Raw genomic sequence first — 22,433 nt, forward strand, 5'->3', positions numbered from 1 at the left:
ACACAGCTGACTGATGCTCCCTCTGTTCCCTCTGCTGATCATTTATTTCATCTATCATAGTTTTTCCCCTTCAATTTTCCATCATTTAATGTCAGTCATATAACTGATGATTTATCATGTAATAAAAACAAAGTAGCATTAGAATGAAACATCAGTGTCATTGTATAGGACCTTCACAGCCATCAGAAATTCATTTCATTATATGTTTCTTGTAAGTTGTTTTTTTTTTTTTTGCATTTAATTGAGAGTTATGCAATTTTTTGAATTACCGGTAATAAATTATGCATCACCAATCAAATGGTATTTTGCATGATGAAAAAAAAAGTTAGGTGCACAACACATTAAATGAGTTCTTCTTGATGTTTGCCTGGTCCACAAAAAACTATACCGGCAAGGGTGAATACAAAATGCTAAACTCTCAAACATCTACCAATATTTGACGATTGTGTGAATTCAGACTTTCCCTGTTTCCATGTTTGAATTATTCCAGTTTTTGTGTTTTGCCTTTACACCTGTGTTTGGTCCTACTCAGCCACTTGCTTTTGAATGCAACAAGAAAACATTATTGCTTTAATATAAATGCTGTATAATCTCTCCCCAGCAGTCAGTTCGGCTTATGTGTTTGACCAGGATGGATGTTTTTCATATATCCACAAAGCTGTCTTGATTTTCAGCAATCTGATTAACCATGTGCAGCTGTTAGAAAACTGAAAATATATATACATTTTTTAGATTATTTTTATTGATAGCCCTAATAGCACATACTGGACTTTAAAGATCTTGAAGGACAGATTATCTAAATATGGATATTGAAGAGAGGAAAGATTGTTTAAAGCCTGCCATTGTTGTTGTACATTGTAAATTACAAATATGTTTGCAATAATCATGCATTTCTCTTATCAGTGAACAATTTTATGTGCATGAATAAACTATTTCAAAAAGCACGTGGACGTTACTGCGCATGCTCACGGAAGTCGCTCACTTTTTCCATGCATTTTGTTTTTCGTCGAATGCAATATTATCTCAATTACAGACCAGCTGTCACGGTAAGCTTCTTTAAGAAAGTTGGCATAGCAGTTTTAAGAACAGAAAATCAACAGTAAGAGAGGCTTGAGGACATTTGCAGCCCTGTGGGTGAAATTAATTAATAGCTTAGCTGCTCAACACGATAGCCAATGTCTTTTTAAGGGGATAACCTAAATGTGGTTTCAAACTATTAATTTGTTGTTTTCACTGGTAGTTTATCGAGTTTTAAAGTTAGAGATGCAGCTTGTAGAAGATAGAGTTTGTTAAAGTCGCCTTCATTAGTTGTGAAGTGGATATACATCATAATTGTGTTTGTGGTGTTTCATTCCTTTAGAATGCAACTGCTTCTTGTACCGTCGGTAAATATATACATTATTTAAAGAGGGAATATATTGGCATTGTGAAAATTGCAGGCACGTGATGCTGTCGATGTTTCTCGAACATTATCAATCATGGTTTGGTCATTACGGTAATTCAGTCCATCTTGCCACGTGCGGGACACGATGCTATTTGAGGTGCGACGTGTCACCGATTTTACGGTAATCCAGGAACTCTGAGGTGACCGCTTCCGAAAAGCATCACGGTGGGATCGTGGCTGAGTTACGTTTGGCATATTGAGATGGGTCTTTTACTATGGTGCTAGGTACTATTTTAATATGAGTGGAGATTTTAAATAGAGTTATAGAAATTAGTCGGGTCCGCTGTGATCGGATCGATATTTTCCCGGAACCTTTTAGTATTTCCCCTGTGTCCGTCAGTGACGTGAAAAGCGACGCACCGTTCTGCATTTCTTCCTTATAAATACGATTTTTTTCATAAATCGATTACACTCTCCATTATCCAATGCATTTAAAGGTTTTCTTCATTTCACGCGCTATTCTGAATCTTTGAACGAAGTTCTTCGTATTGTTCCTTTTAATGAAAATTTAGACAGAAGTGGTTTGTGGGGAGCTGTCGCTGGCGCAAAGCATTCTGGGTTCACTAAAGGAGAATCGTGAATATCAAATAAATCGTTTTTGAACTTACGAGGACATAAATCATGATATTGTGGAATGTGGTCAGGGTTTGCTGTTTCTCTGGATTTATTTGAGTGTCAGTTAATAGTGCGTTGAACCGTTATTGAAGTGGACTGTTCTGGGGATGCCCTCCCCTCCGTGAACGAAAGAATGTTAAGACTATACTTTCAGGGATCATTTCTATAGTTCTTGACTTGAGAAATGTGTTTCTAAAGTGTTTGGTCTCGCTACCCACGATGATGAGTCGTGATATTCCCTTCTGAGCGCGAAGCGGGCAGAAAGTAATGATTCAGTTCATACGCTTCCTGTCATTGATGACCGTTCTTTGCTTCCCTCGTGGAGCATTGAGGGAGGGAATATGATCAGAGTGGTAGCACAACGGTGTCAAATCAAATATGATTAGTACTTATTCGGTGAGTAGCAGAAAGCGGTATGTAGTTGAGATGCCAGTACTGACACTCCGCTGTTTGAGCGTATCAATAGGCACATGCACACACGATCTGCAATTCAAGAACGTATGAATGTTATGTTGCATTGTGAGTGACGTCATATTCCTATATATGCTTTTAAAAAATTCGGTAAAACGCATCATAGAGACTCGCATAAAAAACAGCATGCTACGGCGCAAAGTCTGAAAATGTTCACCGACACTTGCTGTTAAGATTATGTCCGAGCCCAGCTTCGTTTGTGGCCTGTGAAAGGATTTTTTTTTTAAAGCTGGTGAAATAACCTCACAAACAAATAAAGAAACCATCTGAAGCCAAATCACTGTTGAAAAGTTGCTGCCCTGAAATAAAGAAAAAAATGCACCCGTAAACACAAGGTACACAAGCACATTTTGGTTAGTAAGCACAATTTGTCAGAGCTTTTAGTGAAGTAACGTTGTTGTTTGAATCACCACCTGCTTTATATTCTTGGTCCACTTGATGGCGCAGTAGAACAAATGGAAGTTCAGCCATGTGTCAACTGCTTGGATAGAATGACTCAGTGTTTCACAGGTTTCTTCTTGTGCCACTGATACTTCCTTCAACATGCTCAAAGTCACAGTTGCCACTGAAATACACAAACTATGCTGAACTGTGTTCCAGAATGACTAATGCTACGTTCACACCGAAAGCGTCGCGGGCGTCGTGAGCGTCGCTTTTCTATGCAAAGTCGATGGTGGACGAGCGTCGTGGAGCGGCGGGCGGCGGGGCGGCGCATCAGGAGCGTCCATGGAGCGTCGCTTTTCCAGCGTTTCGAGCGTCGACGCCCACGACGCTCGTCTCCGGCGTCAGGAGCGTCGTGAGCGTCGCTTTTTGAGAGTTGGGAAAACTGAACTTTCGACGCGCTGCCGCTGAGCGTCAACCAATCAGAGACGATCCCTCCGGTGCTACGTCACTACGAGTGATCCGAGCACCGATGCGGGCCAGCCAGTGTTGCTAACTTGACGACTTTCTCGCTAAATCTGGCGACTTTCCAAAGCCTCTTGGCGACGGTTTTTTGTCAAAAGCAACTAGCGACAAATCTAGCAACCTTCTCTGGTGCTCTGGAGACGTGACAGGACGTCTCGTTGCTGTCGGCAATGAGCAGCGGGTGCTGCGTGAGCCCCTCCCCCGTCCCAAAGCTCTCACAAGCGGTCAGTCTCAGCAGCGTCCCCGCTGCAGGCAGAGCAAGAGAGGAGCAGACCAGCCAATAGCGACTTTTCCGACGACGACGCGGCCTAGCTTTATTTAACAAATAAGCCAAGCCGCTCTCCTGATGCGATCCGCCATAGCTGGAAACAGCAATCAGCCTCCAGCGCCAATTAACTGCGTGCATCAAGAGCGTTGCGAGCGTCGCGAGCTTTGTGACCACCCGGTGTCAAGCGTCGTGTTTAAAAGCGTCACAAGCGTCAGCTTCGAGGCGTCCCGAGCGTCGACGACGCCCGCGACGCGTTCGGTGTGAACGTAGCATTACAAACATTTCAAAACACACGGTCACTGGCCTTCAAATGTTTGAACAAAATTGAACATGACATTTTCTTTGAGACCAATGTCGCAAATCACTTTTAGTAATTGTTTCAGTGACTGAATGTGCAGCCACTCTGATAATCTTTCCATGCTATTAACATTTAAAAGCGTTGTGCTACCACTCTGAACATATTCCCTCCCTCAATGCTTCACAAGAGAAGCAAAGAACGGTCATCAATGACAGAGAGCATATGAACTGAATCATTACTCTCTGCCTGCTTCACGCTCAGAAGGGAATATCACATCTCATCATCGTGGGTAGCGAGACCAAACACTTTAGAAACACATTTCTCAAGTCAAAAACTATAGAAATGATCCCTGAAAGTATAGTCTTGACTTCCTTCAGTCCAAACAGCAGTGGCCTTGAATGGGACGGTCCTTTCAATCATTGGTATTTCACAGCAACAACACAAACTATAGAAACATCTCCATTGGCCATTTTTTTAATATTGTTATGAGCTCTAACAATGCGGTATCTCATGATGTTCTAAGCAAAATTAATGTGAACATGATCTGAACATGAGCAGAGCAAAGTATGCTTTTAATGAAACTTTAAAAAGAAATGGTTTGTGGGGAGCTGTGAATGCTGCAAAGCATTCTGGGTTCCCTTAAGGAGAATCGTGAATATCAAATACATCGTTTTTGAACTAACCAGCACATACATCATAATATTGTGTAATGTGGTTATGATTTATTGTTTCTCTGGATTTATTTGAATGTGAGTTAATAGTGCGTTGAACCGTTATTGAAGTGGACTGTTCTGGGGATGCCCTCCCCTCCGTGAACAAGAGAAAGTTAAGACTATACTTTCAGGGATCATTTCTATAGTTCTTGACTTGAGAAATGTGTTTCTAAATTGTTTGGTCTCGCTACCCACGATGATGAGTTGTGATATTCCCTTCTGAGCGCGATGCGGGCAGAAAGTAATGATTCAATTCATACGCTCTCTGTCATTGATGACCGTTCTTTGCTTCTCTCGTGGAGCATTGAGGGAGGGAATATGATTAGAGTGGTAGCACATTTGTGTCAAATCAAAAATGATTACTACTTGTTTGGTTAGTAGCAGAAAGCGGTATGTAGATGAAGTTGAGATGCCAGTACTGATACTCTGCTGTTTGAGCGTATCAATAGGCACATGCACACACGATCTACAATTCAGAACGTATGAAAGTTATGTTGCATTGTGAGTGACGTCATATTTCTATATATGCTTTTAAAAAATTCGGTAAAACGCATCATAGAGACTCGCATAAAAAAACAGCATGCTATGGCGCAAAGTCTGAAAATGTTCACCGACACTTGCTGGTTAAGATTATGTCCGAGCCCAGCTTCATTTGGACCTGTGAAAGGATTTTTTTTTTTTAAAGCTGGTGTAATAATCTCACAAAAAATAAAGAACCACCTGAAGCCAAATCACTGTTGAAAAGTTGCTGCCCTGAAATAAAGAATAACTACCCGTAAACACAAGGTACACAAGCACATTTTGGTTAGTAAGCACAGTTTGTCAGAGCTTTTAGTGAAGTAACGTTGTTGTTGAATTAGGGGTGGGCGATATGGCAAAAATGTCATATCACAATTTTTTAAATTAATATCACGATCACAATTTTATCACGATTCTTTTTTTATATTGATTTTTCTAGACTAATTTGCAAGGTTGACCATTTTTCCCCCAATGTTAAACATATAAATGTATAAAATGTATTTAAACATGTAAAACCCTAAAAGAAAAAAAAGACAATTTAAGCTAAAGAAACTGGCTTTAATTTAATAGTACAGGTTTTTTTCTAATCAAAATGTGCAATGAACACAAGCATAAAAAGTAATGAACAGCAATAGAGTGCACTTTTGTAACACAAAAAACTAAACACACCAAATAGATTATTAAAAAGGGTCAATAAAAATGCAAACTTAGCTTGTTACCTCTTAAAGGGCAACATTTAGAACAAAAACAATTTAACTTTAATATCTATAACCTGAGTAAATAACACAGCTGCTTGAGAACAATTTTTGTTCAGAGATCTAAGCTTTTATCTCCTTTTAAAATGAGGTAAAAGACAATGAACAATAAAGTACACTTTGTAACACAAAAAACTAAATACATCAAATAGCTTTTTAGCACAGTTTAATGGGATAAAGTTTTAATAGTTGCGCTATATGACCACTAGAGGGCTCTATCCCATTAAATCAAAGACATTCCACTAGTTATTAGACAAAAGGGCCATTTCAGCTGTTAACTTGATGTTATGTTCACTAAGTGTCTTTTCACATTTCTATGATTTGTTGTATCTAAAATCCCTCATGCTAGCTTGTGAACTGCTAGCGGTAGCTCGCTAGCTAGCATTAGCATCGGTGATAGCTTCAGCATCTCTCCCTCCAGCTTTTCGGGGTGTTTCTATGGTGGCTGATCTCTTGTAGATCCCGTACTGCTGTTGTAAACCAGCTTTGCCTGACACAGCCTCCACCCAGCAGTAGCTCCAGTCAGAAAAGCTCCACAGCGCTCCGCTCCTTGTAGCTGCCTTTGCGTCCCGAACGCAGCACGGCTGTGGCTGCGTGTTTTTTTTTTGTTTTTTTTTTAATCATCGGTTAATGTTGCTCCGCATGTATCTATTATGTATGTGGATAACTGCACGAGAGGGAATATTTAGTTGATATTATCTGAAGCTTTCAGGTAACATCATCACTCCAAAAAATATTATATAGGTGAAAAACAACGAGGAGAACGTGCCCTATAGACGGTTTAACAATCTTTCTGGATTTATGAGATCATTCCGACGTTATAATATCCGTAACGATCTTATATCGTCATATCGCACACCCCTAGTTTGAATCACCACCTGCTTTATACTCATGGTCCACTTGATGGCGCAGTAGAACAAATGGAAGTTCAGCCATGTGTGAACTGCTTGGATAGAATGACTCAGTGACTACGTTTACATGCAGCTAAAATTCAGGTTCAGGTCAATATCTGGGTTTCTGAAACATTAGGAAAATCCCGTTTACATGCTGTAAAGCTAGGGTCGACGATCTTGGAAAACTAGCATGTAGCACGAATGTAGCATCTCCCAAGGCTCCGCCCAGCTCCCACCCCATTGGAGGAGCTCCCGTTGGCAGCGAACGCACTGGACGCGGAAGCACCGCGTGCGCGCACGCGGGAGCGCCACTCGCACAGAGTTTGTGATCACCTCCAGTGTTATTAACCTTTCTGACTGCCCGCACACAACGCGCATAGGAGCGCAGCGCGCCCGCTCCGCTTCCTTCTATTTTTCACGCGAGCGGCGAGAGCGCCTTGGCAACGCGCGCGCGCACTGAACCAGGGCCAGTGCACGCCATTGAAATGTACGCGCAGGGGCTGGTAGAACGGCGAAGGGATTTGATTGGTTCCTGAAGAGCGGTCCGCGCCTTCCGATTGGTCGGAGTTTTTACTGTCCTTTGGCCGCTACAGTTGTCAGATTTTTTTCCGCACCCTTTTCCGTCCACATAATGTATTGACTTCTCCCAGAGGGCAAGGAGCATATCACTCAGTATGACTAAATGTGCTTTTGGACAACATCGTCTACCCTGGCTTTAACAGACAGAGAGTTACCCCGTTTACAAGTCAGCGCATTCAATCGGGATATCCCTTTCCAAACCACGGCGCACGTCATGCTGTTCTCAAAACAAAACAGCTCTGACCGGAGCGGCTTTGTGTTGCCAGATTGGGTGGGGTTTCCGCCAAAGCAAGCTTCTTTTTTGAACACGTTGGATGGGTTGATTAAATGATTATGTGTTTATGACGTGTTTTTGTGTCGTACAAATACGGTTTTAACGTGCATTTTCAACTGAGATGGAGGTTTGGGCTGCTTTCTACGAGTTTCAGATTTTTTTTACTGGCTAGATCGACAGACCTGGCAACCTCCTCCACTGGACTGCAGAGGCAGACAGTGCTGCGGTGATTCTGTTCTGTAGACAGAACGCAGACAGAACGGTTGTTCTGTTGTACATGATTTTTCTGCAGGCCATACAAATCGCCAACTTTCAGAAGGAAGCATGTGCGATGTGCGAACAATCAAGGGCCATTCCAAACCCCCGTGGAGGAAGATTGATAAAATCATCACACTGAACGAAAATGCAGGAGTGCTGAAAGAAGGTGGAGGAAATCCAAGTTGACTGTACATCACAAGATTCTACGTCAACAACTCAAATTTACAATAATGCAGTTAAACAGGCCCGAACTTCCCACTTCTCTCAACTTATTTCAGACAATAAAGACAACCCCCGGTTCCTCTTCTCCACCTTCAACATTTTAACTGGCACTAATTTTAACAAAGCTTTTAAGGTGCCGAAAGACACTCCCTGTGAAGACTTTGCAGACCACTTCAGAACTAAAATTATGGACGTCAGGTCTAGTCTTTTACCCCAACAGGTTTATCAGTGAATACTGCTGAACCATTGTCTATGCCTGAGGAAACACTGGACAGTTTTGACCTGGTTGACGCGAGGACTCTTGGTCGAGTTTTCTACCAAGTAAAATCAACAACCTGCCTTTTAGATCCTATCTCCACACCACTTTTTAAATCACTTTATGGATTCCTTGAGGAACGGATTTTAAATATCATGAATTGCTCTCTTCAGACGGGTGTCTTCCCCACTGCCTTTAAAACGGCAGTGGTGAAGCCCCTTCTGAAGAAGAGCAATTTAGACCCCAATGTTCTTAATAACTACAGACTAGTATCCAACTTAACCATTTTTCAGTAAAGTTTTAGAAAGACTGATTTTTAACCAAGTCAATGACTTTTTAATGATCAATAACATTTTAGAAAGACATCAGTCTGGTTTTAGAGTGAACCACAGTACCGAGACGGCCCTTTTAAAGATTTTAAATGATATTTAGATAATAAAAAACTCACTGTGTTGGTTCTGCTGGACCTAAGTGCCGCCTTCGACACAGTAGACCATCACATTTTAATAAACAGATTGAGTCACCTGGTGGGCCTCTCTGGTACCGTTCTTAACTGGTTCAGTTCTTATCTCACAGATCGATGTTTTTATGTAAGTATGGATATTTGATCCTCAGGAACCCATGAAATAAGGTGTGGGGTTCCCCAAGGTTCAATTTTAGGTCCCATACTTTTTAATCTCTATATGCTTCCACTTGGGGACGTCATCCGTTTCCATAGTTACGCTGACGATACTCAGCTGTACATCGCCGTGTCCCCTGATTGCACAGGGCCAATAGAAACCCTTTTTAACTGTATTTCAGACATCAAGTCATGGATGGCAGTGAATTTCCTACAGCTCAACCAGGACAAAACTGAGGTTTTAGTCATCGGTCCCGAAGGTCAGAGAGAGAAAATTTTACCCAAATTATTAGATTTTAAACCAGCACAATCAGTTAAGAACCTGGGCGTGATTTTTGACTCTGAGCTAAGTTTCATTCCACACATTAAAAACATAACTAAGATTGGATTTGATCATCTTAAGAATATAGCCAGAGTCCGCCCGTTTCTCTCTCAGGCCAGTACAGAGGTGCTCATGCATGCTTTTATCTCCTGTAGATTAGACTACTGTAATGCCTTGTTCTCTGGTCTTCCCAAAAGAATATTTCAAACCTACAGCTATTACAAAACTCAGCCAGACGCGTGCTGACAAGGACCAGGGGGCGGCCCCACATTACACCGGTTTTACAGTCGCTGCATTGGCTCCCTGTCCGCTTCAGGATCGATTTTAAAGGGGCTGTATCATGTATCACTTTTTGTATGTTTTAACCTTGTTATATAGTTATGTACTCACCAAAAACACCCCCAAAGCCTTTTTTTTCCTTCGTGCCTGCGTGTTTGAGCTTTCCTCGTGTTTGTGCTGCTCAGAGAGGCAGCCCCTCCCGCACCCATGAAAACGCTCTGTTTCCCACGTTGACGTCACACGGTGAAGATGGCTCCCCTGAGCCCCCCCTCCCGCAGGCCCTCGGCAATCAGCGTTCCTGCTTTTTGTAACTCCGATTACGGAAATAAACTTTAACCATCGTCTGAAAGCAACAATCAAGCAGGAGCAAGAGTCTGAAGGGTCTGCGCTTGGTGAGTTTCTAACAGGAAAAGATGTTTTCACGTGTCTTTGTGTAGAGAAGCTAGAGCTAAAGAGCTAAAGCTAGCTAGCGTATTTGTTTTGAAGTGCTGATTGGCTGAAGTACGCTGTCAGTCAAAGTCCACAGGGGGAGAGGCGGGATTTCAGTGAAACAGAGCGTTTTCTCTTCCGGGTTTCAGAATTAGCCCCAGAAAATCTTTATTTCACACAAATGACTTTTCCTTAGCGCCAAAAATAAACTATAACCATGTTAATGCCATTTCTAGAGTTTGGACTAGCTAAAAAAGCGTGATACAGCCCCTTTAAAGTTCTCTTATTAGTTTTTAAATGTCTTAATGGCCTTGCGCCTTCTTATTTAGCTGATCTGTTTTTACCGTATTGACCCTCGCGGGCCCTGAGGTCCTCTGGCAGTGCCTTATTGTGTGTTCCTAAAGCTAGAACCAAGACGCATAGCGAGGCGACTTTCAGCCATTACGGCCCCCGCCTGTGGAACAGCCTGCCAGAGAACCTCAGGACGCAGAGACTGATATTTTTAAAGAGAGGTTAAAAAACCACCCTTTTTAATCTGGCTTTTAAATTAACCTTTATAGTTCTTATCTCCATCATTTTTATTTTTTATTATCATTTTCATTTTAATCTATTTATCCTATTTATTCATTCTATTTTTATTATGTACTTCTAATTTATTTTAATTTTTTACTTTATAATCTTATCTTACTATTAACTTTGTATTATGTCTTTAGCTGTTTTAACTCCAGTGTTTCCTGAGGAGGGTCCTTCACACCGGGAGTTGGTCCTGGTCCTCTGCTGGGGTCACTGCGCTCGAGTCCTCTGGTCCTGACTGGCCTGGGGGTCTCCACACTTCAGTGTGTGGGGTCCCCTTGGTCTGGCAGGGTTGGGGGTCGAGCGCTGGGGCACCAATATTATTGACCTACACCTTCTCCTGGTGTGAACGGCCCCACTGGTAGTGTTTTCCCATGATGCTTAGTGCCATGCCATGTCTCCTCTGCTGTATGCAAATAATTCAGAGTGTGTGTGTGTGTGGTGTATATTTATTGATGGTGCAGTTTTTATTCTTTTGTTTTTATGACTGTTTTTACTGTTCAGCACTTTGCGTTGTTTTTATAAATATGAAAAAGTGCTATACAAATAAAGTTTGATTTGATTTGATTTGATTTGATGCGCGCGCTCAGAATAACAGTTCATATCGTGCGTTACGGAAGCCTCACACGGACAAAAGTGTGGTGAGTTTCGCCCCTACTTGTTGCTGGACTCAAAGACATGATTCATTGCAGATGGGAGCATGCACAGAACCAAAAGCAATGTCCCTTAACTCGATATCTGTTTACACGGCGGCACATTTGAGTTTGAAAAGGAGCAACCCAGCGGTCTTTATCGGGTTTTACAAATCTCGAAAATGAGCTTTTCCGGGTTTTGGTGGGTGTTTACATCGCCACGCGCAATTGGGTTATTGCCAACATTCGAGTTTGAAAAGGGTTTGAAAAGGGTTATTGGCTGCATGTAAACGTACTGAGTGTCTCACAGGTTTCTTCTTGTGTCACTGATACTTCCTTCAACATGCTCAAAGTCACACTTTCCACTGAAATACACAAACTATTCTAAACTGTGTTCCAGAATGACTAAAAAACATTTAAAAACACATGGTCACTGGCCTTCAAATGTTTGAACGAAACTAAAGACATTTTCTTTGGAGACCGATTTCGCAAATCACTTTCAGCAACTGTTTGAGTGACTGAATGTGCAGCCACTCTGATAATCTTTCTATGCTATTAACATTTAAAAGCATTGTGCTACCACTCTGAACATATTCCCTCCCTCAGATGCTTCACAAGAGAAGCAAAGAACGATCATCAATGACAGAGAGCATATGAACTGAATCATTACTCTCTGCCTGCTTCACGCTCAGAAGGGAATATCACATCTCATCATCGTGGGTAGCGAGACCAAACACTTTAGAAACACATTTCTCAAGTCAAAAACTATAGAAATGATCCCTGAAAGTATAGTCTTAACTTCCGTCAGTCCAAACAGCAGTGGCCTTGAATGGGACGGTCCTTTCCATCATTGGTATTTCACAGCAACAACACAAACTATAGAAACATCTCCGTTGGCCAATTTTTTTATATTGTTATGAGCTCTAACAATGCGGTATCTCATGATGTTCTAAGCAAAATTAATGTGAACATGATCTGAACATGAGCAGAGCAAAGTATGCTTTTAATGAAACTTTAAAAAGAAATGGTTTGTGGGGAGCTGTGAATGCTGCAAAGCATTCTGGGTTCCCTTAAGGAGAATTGTGAATATCAAATAAATAATTTTTGAACTAACCAGCACATACATCATAATATTGTGTAATGTGGTTATGATTTGTTGTTTCTCTGGATTTATTTGAATGTGAGTTAATAGTGCGTTGAACCGTTATTGAAGTGGACTGTCCGGGGATTCCTTCCCCTCCATGAACGAGAGAAAGTTAAGACTATACTTTCAGGGATCATTTCTATAGTTCTTGACTTGAGAAATGTGTTTCTAAAGTGTTTGGTCTCGCTACCCACGATGATGAGTCGTGATATTCCCTTCTGAGCGCGAAGCGGGCAGAAAGTAATGATTCAATTCATATGCTCTCTGTCATTGATGACTGTTCTTTGCTTTCTTTGTTGAGCATTGAGGGAGGGAGTATGATCAGAGTGGTAGCACAGTCCTGTCAAATATGAATAATACAGGGCAATAGATTGATATGTTATTGGCGCCATTGAAAGCACAGTTGTGTTATTAATACAGGTGGTCTGCTGTACAAGTGGCAAATGTTAGGAGTTAAACACACACACGTGAACAGCATTTCAAGAACGTTTAAATGTTATATTGCATTGTGATTGTCATATTGTCATTTTTTTGTTTTTATAAAATTCGGTAAAACACATCATAGAGACTCGCGTAAAAACAACATGCTAGAGGGCAAAGTCTAAAAATGTTCACCACACTTGCTGTTAAGATTATGTGGACCCCAGCTTCATTTGGTTTATGGCCCTTTCGTCTACTACTGTGCACGTAAGTTGTTGGTCGCCACCCCGCTCCAAAGAAGAAGAAGAAGATGTTTGCAGTTCAGAGATTTTCTTCTTCTTTGGAGCAGGTGGCAACCAACACTTAGGTGCACAGCGCCACTTACTGTGTCTCTTGGTGAATGTACTTCAGTTTACATTTAAAATCGCCGTATTCACTTCAGAGATCTGTAAAACCGCAACAGCATGTATTTTGCGACACCGGGCTGTCATGGAGGAGTGGCGTGAGCGGACCATGAGGAAATATAACTAAAGAGTTTTTGGACGATTAAAGCCGTTTTGGGAGCCAGCGCCACACATGCCCCATTGGCTAACAGTATACGGATGTCTGCAGCTTAACTCTGGATCTAAATTTCTCCCAAACCACTTATTGGATCAGAAAACCCTTCTGGGTGAGTATATTGTTCTACTTCGTTCTATAAACAACGTGAAAACTGTTTAAACCAAACTTCTCCTTCAAAAATTTGGCATTCATTTTAGGATCACTTACCTTTCTGAATTAATGTATTTCCAGTATCATACAACTCTCTTAAATCTTCAGAGAAAATTGATATTAGACAAACTTACAACACCACTCTGATTATATCCCCTCCCTCATTGCTCTGTCAGAAGAGCAAAGAACAGTCATCAAGAACAGAGAGCATATGAACTGAATCATTACTCCCTGAGCGCTTCATGCTCAGAAGGGAATATCACATCTCATCATCGTGGGTAGCGAGACCAAACACTTTAGAAACACATTTCTCAAGTCAAGAACTATAGAATGATCCTGAAAGTATAGTCTTAAATCTTGTCAGTTCAAGCAGCAGTGGCCTTGAGTGGTATAGTCTTTCACATCACTGGTCTGTCAGAACAACACCAACTATAGAAACATCTTCCCTATCATACACAACAAATCAAACGAACATCCAACTCCACATAGGTAATTGGTCCTGCTGTCCATCTACGCTGCTCGTTGAACTACTTACCTCATGACGAAAAATATTAATACTTGTGAAAAGCTCAGACACGCAGAATGGAGAGTGATGTACCCCAGTACAAACTTACTAAAAATGGAATGCCTATTTTGCTGCAGTATTTGAAGGTCAGTGACCATCTGACTGCAAGTGTGTTTCAGATCATTCTGAGTGAACTAGGACGTGCATTTGTGGGACTCATAACCTCTTTATTTTTTTTTACTTTATTTCGGCAGATAGTTGACTGAGATCAGATGATCTCTTTTATAAACCTGGCCTGGTCAAAGTGGCAGCATTAAAAGCAATGCGCGATAGACACACACAGAGAAGAAGACATTAATAAAGAAACAGAAAGAGAAAGTCCCAGAGTTCTCCTCCTTAGTCTGATTACTGTAAGTCAGTGCTCATTAAGCACAACTGATGTGTGACCAGCTCAGTCAGATGACATTCCACATGTCCCTCTTGTTTCTGATGCCATCATACTGTTATGTGAATGTCAGCATAACATTGGGATATGAACTCTCTTGAGTTGTGATATTCCTTTCAGAGTCAAGTCAAAAGTGAATGTGAATACTTGTATATGCTGGTTGTGTGTGTGTGTGTGTGTGTGTGTGTGTGTGTGTGTGTGTGTGTGTGTGTGTGTGTGTGTGTGTGTTTGGGACTTTTTTTCTGCTCAGGGGGATTAACATAGGAAACTACCAGTGTTACTGCAACAATTCATTTTTAACATGGTGTTAAATATTAAGTTGAATATATATTTCAGAGTGGACTGAGTGAGAAAGAAGATGAATGGATATAAAAAAGATGACATAAAACCTTTACTCTATTCATAGCATGATCGTATCACAACTGTTAACTTGTTTTCAATGTCATTGCTCAACACGGAAGCCAAGGGCCATTACCAATGACAAATTTCAGAGCACTAGAGTCTCCAATCAACCTGATGCAGGTTTTTGAACTGTGGGATAAAAAAAGGTGCATCTTGAGGCAATCCAAGCACAGCAAGAACATTGAAACTCCACATAGAAGGGTCTCCAAACATTCCATAGACTGTGAAATGTAGAGCAGACAAATTTTCCAATTCTTCGAAAGTCGTCATAATTAACGAAAGTCATTTTTATTATTGTGGATGTAATCATTTTGGACATGTTTATCATCCTTGTGTGTTTGGTGTGTGATTTCAGTTGACTGATTGTATATCCTGTTGGCCCAAATTTTAAATATACTTTAAATACTTTTTAAAGTACCGTAATTTAATGCATTTTATATCAAGTAGTATTTTTAAATATATATATATATATATATATATATATATATATATATATATATATAGATATATATATATATATATATATATATATTTATACCATATTTTATCGTGAAGAAACGCGGAAAGCGGAAGTTGCGTTTGACGTGGACTTGTTGCGTGACGTAACACGTCAATAAGTTGATCAAGCTGTTATTAGCCTGGGTTGTTTTCCTTCGTGGACTCGCCTCAGTAATATTAATGACGGGGTTGAGATTACACACAGACTCCCCGAAATAAAAAACGGAACTGACATTTAATCCGACGCTTAAGGATATGCCATCCGACTTCGTAACGTAGCTACAGAGTCAGCCTCGTGTGGACAACAAGCCGAGTGTTCAGTAAGCCCGCTAACAGGAGGTTAGCCCCGCAAATCTCCACACCGAGCGCCGCTCATGCTCGCTTTTCCTCCACGTTCTCCCTGGTGTGTGGCCGGCCTTTGTACTCTGTCAGTCCGCGGTGTCGCCGGGTGAGAATGAACTGGCTCTTCCCCCTGTCCAAAGGCTCCGGATCTCTCCCCCCTCTCAACAGCCTACAGCAACAAAGACAGCGGCAGATCGAGTCGCTCAAGTCCGCTCACCCCAGGTAAAGTGAAAAAAAAAAACGACTATGGTGCTACATCCGCCTTATTTTTACACAGACGTTCATCGGTTCTGCCTTATGGCAGGACACACTGACTCGTACACAGCCGGTGTTTACTCGGCTAGCCACCTGGATAAGCGTCATGCTAGCTGCTAGCTTATCGTTTGTTGCTAAGATTTTTATATCGCCTCATACTTTCAGTTTACCGACATCGACAACTTGAATAAGCTCAGCGGACTCATTCCATTACTCAATAAAACATCCCCGGAGACAGTTAGCTGGAAGTGATTCGTCAGTGTGCTGTTAGCTCAGCCGCTGGCTAATGGAGTCAGTCTGAGACTGTTGTGTGGGTCTATTTTTAGGGCTGAGGACTGTGGTTGTAGCTGACTGGACACTCGTCTTGTCGTGTGATAACTGCAGTGTTTGTCACGCGCGTAGGTTAAGGGTGAGCTTATTACTTAGATGTGCAGCTTAAAGTATAATCCTTTGTTCACCCAGTTGTTGTGCTATACCCTGTTGACAACTTGTTTGCATCCAGGCTGATATCAACCAAACAACAGACTGTCCAGCCAGTTTCTACTGTAATCCTCAACCAAACCCAAGCTGCTTCATTCAAGCAGTAGAGATTTTACAGATCTTGCTCTAGAAGTATCCACTTATCTAAAACATCTGTAACTTGTTAGATAACTTTCAGGTTTCAGCAACATCATCAGCTAATAAACCTTTGCTGAAGTAACCTCACTTGTGAGTGAGAGCTCATGTGATTCCTGAAGCTAATATGCTGTGATAATGTGCTTTTACCGTGGCAGCGAGTGTTCAAAAAATAAAACCTCAGGAGGAAGTCATTTAGGATGAAGTGAGGATTTCTTGAGATACACCGATTATCTTCATGAATATAAATTGTTTTTTGAATAACATGAAGCAGATGTATGAACAAGAGTTGTTTTTTGTTAAATTGGTAAACTTTAAAACAGCCTGATAAGTGTTGAAATACCTGTAATCTGATTAAAAGGGTCTCAAAACAAAGTTTTCTGTATACTTTGCTGCTGAGTCAAAACAAGAAGCAAACAAAAAAGACAAGCGGTCACATTTAAGCTCATCTTCTGCTTCTCAACACTTTATTGGCTCAAGCAATTGTTTTGGCAATAAATAAAAATATTCCATAAATATTTCGTCTTATGAAGCTGACTCTGTTTTGTCTCACTGTCGTAACATCCCTGCATTCCTGTTTCTCCTCAGTCTTGCAGAAATCCAGAAAGATGTGGAGTACAGAATACCGTTCACAGTCAACAACTCCACCATCAGTGTTAACATGTGAGTACTCTTTTTGACACGTGTAATCAGGGTTTTCAGCAAATATCACAGGCACTCCATCTTGCATACACATCACCGAACTGACTTCATAGGTGACGGCGGTGGTGGTCAGAACCAGCTTTCCTTCCGGGCAGCAACACCTGCTGGACAGTGATCAGCTCTGTATCTATAACCTCGTGCTAACTGGCTTCTGCAGGCTCATTTTTCACTGTTACATCGTGAAAACTCAAAGCATTACTCTAGAAGACGGGTATTGTTCATTTTTCTCAAGAAGAAACGAGTTAAACTAGCGAAGCCAGTCATCAGTCGTACAGCATGACTCATGAGTGAAACCTTTATGCTTCACGGAGTTCTGACTGAAAGCTTGAGCATCGTTTACAGTGTTGAAATACAGTCAGCACACTGTTCTGATATGTGGCATGCATTTATGTTCATTTTCTACTCCTCGTGTGTAATTTGTTGCCTCGACCTAGTGTCTACCAAAGTTTATTGATTGCTTTCAAAATATCAGTCTCTGGTCTGGTTGTCCTTTCTCCAGTCGTCCGTTCCTCAGTAGACATTAATTTAGAAAATGCAATTTCGTATTTATGAGCTTGTGTGTCACGTCATCTGTCTTTTGTCCCTTAAATTAATTTTCTGGGGTTTTTTTGTTTGTTTTTTTCCCTCTGGCAGTCTGCTGCCTCCTCAGTTCCCCCAGGAGAAGCCCGTGGTTAGCGTCTACCCTCCTGTGGGTCATCATCTAGTTGACAGCAATAATGGCACCATGATCACCAGCCCCCTCATCAGTAATGTGAGTATTCATCTAGCGTCAAGGAGAGTGTGTCGTCCTTCCCACTTACGTGAAATGAAACATTCAGACTGTTGTTGAGATATGGCAAGAGCAAATATCAGTTAGTATTTCATGATCTGGTCAATAATATTTGAAGTCAGTCTTGGTAAAGGAATATTTGGGACACGAGTTTGACTACTAAGACATATATTGTGGTGCACATTATGTTTTAGGTGTCACACACAAAGGAGTTTATTTTGAAAGGACAGAAAATGTGGGTTGTCCTTCCAGGTGTTGATGGGGATATAAGGTGTTGGTTCCGGGTGATGTCATGGCTGTTTGGCTGATTTGGAGTTCAATAAACGCCACTGAGACTCCAGCGATCCTGGCCTCTGGGCTTTCATCCTCCACAACATCACTTTTTTTAAAGCTGAATAAAAACCGTGGTAGCAATAAGCAAAACTGAAAGTAAAGATCATTATGAAGTGTCACAGTCAATAAAATTGAATATATTTTAACTGAAGCTGAAATAAATGTGTCAAATTCTTTCAGAACAAAGCTTTTCTTTTTTCTGCAATCTTTGTCCAGGTGCTGTGACTAGAGCCTTTATAGTTTCATACATTTTTGTGCAACAAACTTTATTTTTCCTTCTGTATTCATGATCCTTTCCTGGAATATGTGATCGTTTGTCAATCTTAAGTTTGATCTTTCAAACACAGCCTTTAATATATGTGCCATACTCCCAAATAAGATATTCTACTCATGCTTTCAGAACTGCAATGTTCTTGACATTTAGGTGACACCCTGATTATTTAGTAGTGTAAATAAACATTTAAGATATACCTGGCTAAAACAGAGATGCAGTAAAAAAAAAAAACACACCACACCACATGTAAACAGCAGGTTTGATCAAATCTACTGAGCTTTTTAAGACAATATCTACATGGACATTTATCCACATATCCTACAGCTCACTATGCAATTTTTAAAAATGAATCAATTATTGGCATTAATAGGAAATAGGAATCCTAAATGAAACAGCTGTTGAATCAGATGACAGGGATACTGGGTTTCTTTCAGGGTCAACAGTATTGAATGAAATCCATATTACTTTAATTTTCCAAGTTCATTCTTTAAGTTTCATTTGAATGTTTTGCAGTTTGGGATGCATTCAGATCTGGGGAAAGTTATTCAGAGTCTGCTGGACGAGTTCTGGAAAAGTCCTCCTGCCTTGATGTCTGCTGGGCCCGCTGGGTTTTCATAGTGAGTTTCCTCTGACTGCCCGTCACGTTCTCAGGAAGTTCAGGTGACCTGCCTCTGTTGACACACTCATCCCTGTGGTTTCTCCCAGCAGTATGTACAAGCCATCCGGCATGGCTCCATATCCCGCTCAGTCCTTCCACTACGGCGCACGCCATGTGGGTCCCAGTCAGACGCCGCCTCCTGGCCCGGGCCCAGCTCCCACGCCCATGCCTCACCCGGGGGCCGACGGCGCCCACGGACCCCCTCGAGCCCCGGCACCTTACGGACTCATCTCTGACCTGCCGCTGCCTGTACCCACCGTGGACTCCCAGGTTAATTGATGTACCATTGGCTTTGTTGCTATTTTAACATGACAGAATAAAACTGAGCACCTCTGCTTCTTGGATAAAGAAATAAGTCATTTCATATCCCACATCAGTTTCTCATGAACAGATGATAACATAGAAATGCCTCAATTAATACTTGGGAGTTTTTTACTTTGCGAAGTGGCTTCATGTGAAGAGTGTGACAGTGCTGTAATGTGTTGAAGTTGGATGAAGGGCCAGGCTGCATCAGTTTTACTCTTTTTTTACCAGAATTTCCACTGTTCTGGTGTCTTGATTTGTTTCAGGCTGGACTGAATGGACACATGTACAAGATGCCTGAGATCCCCGAGTCTTTTCCTGAACTCTCTGACATGAAGTAAAGTTCTTCCTTATACTATAAGCCCTAAACTATAAAAACCTGTTTTTGTTTGTAAGAAGACGTGTTTCATATTTGTGATTAATAGATTTTATCATCCTGCTCTGTGTTTGCTTTGCGCCTCGCCGCAGCGTCACCCAGCTGTCAGACATGTCTGAAAACGAGGACGTCTTACTGGAGTTCTTTGTGAGTTTGCCTCAACTCAAACAGGTCACCACTGACAAAGAAGAGCTGGTCACCAATATCGTGGACATGGCGAGTAAGTTTCTGTCCTGTTCCACCTCTCACCAAACTCCCTGGGCTGCCATCAAGACCATGTTTTAAGGGCTTTGTCTTTTCCACAGAGAAAAACCTTCAGATGGAGCCCCAGCTGGAAGGCAAAAGACAAGAGATGCTCTATAAAGTGAGTTATTGTCTCTTCTCTTTTCATCCACGTTAAATCCACGCCACAGTCTGTTTTACTCACGTGAGTTTTTTTGCTTTTGGTCTGCCAACAGTACGAACAGCTGACTCAGATGAAGCAGGCTTTTGAGACAAAGATGCAGAGACAGCATGAGCTCAGTGAGGTAAATGACTCCAATGAATCCTATTTATGAGCATATTGCCATTGATTGAGGCTTCTGCTGCACTTTTATGCTTTTCATGTAAAATTATGCATTGTACTAGCTTGTCGTGTTGTTGGTTTGAATCTCGGTCAAACAGATGTGTGGGTTGTAATTATCCTAAATCCATTTCCTCCATCACTTGAACACCTGTGTGCACCAGGAAGCCCATGTGTGATTGTCCTAGTTTCAACTTGAGGAAAATAAAGTCAGTCCCACATCTGGGTAGGTTAATAATTAATTCAGCCCTCGTCCGATGCAACCTCCAAATAACGCATGCTGTTCCCTCGTCAGCATCCTACAGTTGTTCCTTTCTGGAGAGGTCTTTTTTTATTCTCTTTGTCACGTCCAAAGTTGATACACAGCTTTAGTTGTTAACTCCCATCACTCTGCTCAGCAGTCTGGAAGCGAACATGAGACTTAAAGCCTGAACTGCTGATGCTGTGACGAGCCAGGAACAAAAGATGAAGCTGTGCATTCACTCCTCGCCACTGAAGGAGACCAGTCAAGTCCGTGGTCTGTAATCTGCAGTCTTTCATTTTTGCTGTTTTTACCCCTCCAGAGCTGCAGCCTGAGCACTCTACAGGCTCGGTTAAAAGTCGCAGCCCACCAGGCAGAGGAGGAGTCAGAGGAGACGGCGGAAAACTTCCTGGAAGGACGCACCGACATCGACGAGTTCCTGACCAGCTTCATGGAAAAGAGAACGGTGAGACGTTGGGAGTGTAGCGTCTGTTCTGGATGTGTGGAGTCAGGATGCTGATGCTGGTTGTGTTTCTCTGCAGCTCTGCCACAGCAGACGGGCCAAAGAGGAGAAGTTGCAACAGTCCATCAACACACACGGACAGTTTCCCACCAGTCATTAGAACACAGGGTAATGTGACAGTTTGCTGTCGCTGGTGATCTGCTCCGTCTCGCTGCTTCTCCTCACCTCAGACCTTTACTCCACAGGTTTGGTGTTTTTTCAGCCAACTGCTGCCAATATCACAGGAAAAGACATTATCGGGGCAGACAAGCACACTGAATCAACGGCAGGCACTTTGGGTTAGGAGGGAGATGCCGACGGAAATCCTGGGGTAAAATAAGAAGCCTGTTGTGTCCAGATTTGACAGATAAAAAAAAAAAAGTAACAAAAGTACTGTTGATGTTGAATTGCAACAGAAAAAAAGATGGATAAACCTTTGAAGTCACCACATGAGGCCAAAACTGTGAGAATGAGCGACTGGGGGAGACACTCGTCTCTATTGTCTCCTTACTAAGGATCGATCACATTGTGGATAATTTTATTGCACATTCTGTTTGTCCAGTTTTGACTTGACGGTGATGACAAAGAGTTATGTTTTTGGGTTTTTTTTTCCAATGGGACGTGTGTCCCATTATTCAGTGGAGTACTCAACACCTGAATTATACAGAGTGGTTGTGGATGTGAACACATTTGGAAGAAAGCTGAGTTTTGTTTTAGCACAGTATTTCCCAACCTTTTTTTTTCCATGTAGTTGATATCACTATAAAGTGATTGTGACCTGCTAAAGTCTCTCCTGTCCACCTGTGAGAGCTCAGACCGGTCCTTGCTTTCTTTTCACGTATTCACTCGTACTGTGCAGAAATTTCCCCGTGCACATTCGGAAAATGTAAGTGGAAATCAATCGCATTCCTGGTTGAAAGATATCAAAATATTATTGAGATTTACCAAAAGACACAAGAAGCAAGGTCAGGTCGGTGTCCAGGAGAGACCTTTACTCGGGCTGTCAGACCTCAACGTGCATTTTAATGGTGGAAACTGGATGATTCTTCAT

General features: G+C 41.7%; 1 protein-coding gene and 6 non-coding genes across 10 annotated transcripts; 4 read left to right on the top strand and 3 right to left on the bottom strand.

The window, feature by feature from the left end:
• The first annotated feature begins 2,197 nt into the window (after positions 1-2,197).
• LOC115391168 (small nucleolar RNA U3) lies at positions 2,198-2,414 on the top strand. The gene has a single exon (XR_003931730.1). It is a non-coding gene; the product is annotated as a small nucleolar RNA U3 (small nucleolar RNA).
• Positions 2,415-4,150: 1,736 nt separating this feature from the next.
• Positions 4,151-4,367, bottom strand: LOC115391167 (small nucleolar RNA U3). The gene has a single exon (XR_003931729.1). It is a non-coding gene; the product is annotated as a small nucleolar RNA U3 (small nucleolar RNA).
• Positions 4,368-4,830: 463 nt separating this feature from the next.
• LOC115391171 (small nucleolar RNA U3) lies at positions 4,831-5,047 on the top strand. The gene has a single exon (XR_003931732.1). It is a non-coding gene; the product is annotated as a small nucleolar RNA U3 (small nucleolar RNA).
• A 6,856-nt stretch (positions 5,048-11,903) lies between these two features.
• On the bottom strand, positions 11,904-12,121 carry LOC115391166 (small nucleolar RNA U3). The gene has a single exon (XR_003931728.1). It is a non-coding gene; the product is annotated as a small nucleolar RNA U3 (small nucleolar RNA).
• A 462-nt stretch (positions 12,122-12,583) lies between these two features.
• LOC115391172 (small nucleolar RNA U3) lies at positions 12,584-12,800 on the top strand. Its single transcript, XR_003931733.1, has one exon. It is a non-coding gene; the product is annotated as a small nucleolar RNA U3 (small nucleolar RNA).
• Positions 12,801-13,737: 937 nt separating this feature from the next.
• LOC115391173 (small nucleolar RNA U3) lies at positions 13,738-13,952 on the bottom strand. The gene has a single exon (XR_003931734.1). It is a non-coding gene; the product is annotated as a small nucleolar RNA U3 (small nucleolar RNA).
• Positions 13,953-15,559: 1,607 nt separating this feature from the next.
• vps37a (VPS37A subunit of ESCRT-I) lies at positions 15,560-21,964 on the top strand. 4 transcript variants are annotated; one of them, XM_030094827.1, is made up of 12 exons: positions 15,560-16,014; positions 17,251-17,325; positions 17,998-18,115; positions 19,254-19,357; positions 19,446-19,668; positions 19,968-20,038; positions 20,170-20,297; positions 20,383-20,441; positions 20,536-20,604; positions 21,203-21,346; positions 21,423-21,511; positions 21,589-21,964. In XM_030094827.1, exons 1-11 carry the CDS (start codon positions 15,905-15,907, stop codon positions 21,501-21,503), a joined length of 1,182 nt encoding a protein of 393 aa, XP_029950687.1. In that variant the 5' UTR covers positions 15,560-15,904; the 3' UTR covers positions 21,504-21,511; positions 21,589-21,964. The 4 variants fall into 4 exon arrangements, with proteins under 4 accessions (XP_029950687.1, XP_029950685.1, XP_029950688.1 ...); XM_030094825.1 differs by having other exon boundaries at positions 19,968-20,037; positions 20,163-20,297; XM_030094828.1 differs by having other exon boundaries at positions 19,449-19,668.
• Positions 21,965-22,433: the final 469 nt, after the last annotated feature.

Source organism: Salarias fasciatus, chromosome 6 (genome assembly GCF_902148845.1).
Source record: "Salarias fasciatus chromosome 6, fSalaFa1.1, whole genome shotgun sequence".
NCBI classification, from domain to species: Eukaryota; Metazoa; Chordata; class Actinopteri; order Blenniiformes; family Blenniidae; genus Salarias; species Salarias fasciatus.

Excerpts from the sequence above, each read along its gene's own strand:
- vps37a (XM_030094825.1), top strand. The coding sequence starts at position 15,905 with ATGAACTGGCTCTTCCCCCTGTCCAAAGGCTCCGGATCTCTCCCCCCT. Across the intron at positions 16,015-17,250 it reads CTCAAGTCCGCTCACCCCAG|TCTTGCAGAAATCCAGAAAG; the intron begins GTAAAGTGAAAA and ends GTTTCTCCTCAG. Across the intron at positions 20,038-20,162 it reads TCCTGAACTCTCTGACATGA|GCCGCAGCGTCACCCAGCTG; the intron begins AGTAAAGTTCTT and ends GCTTTGCGCCTC.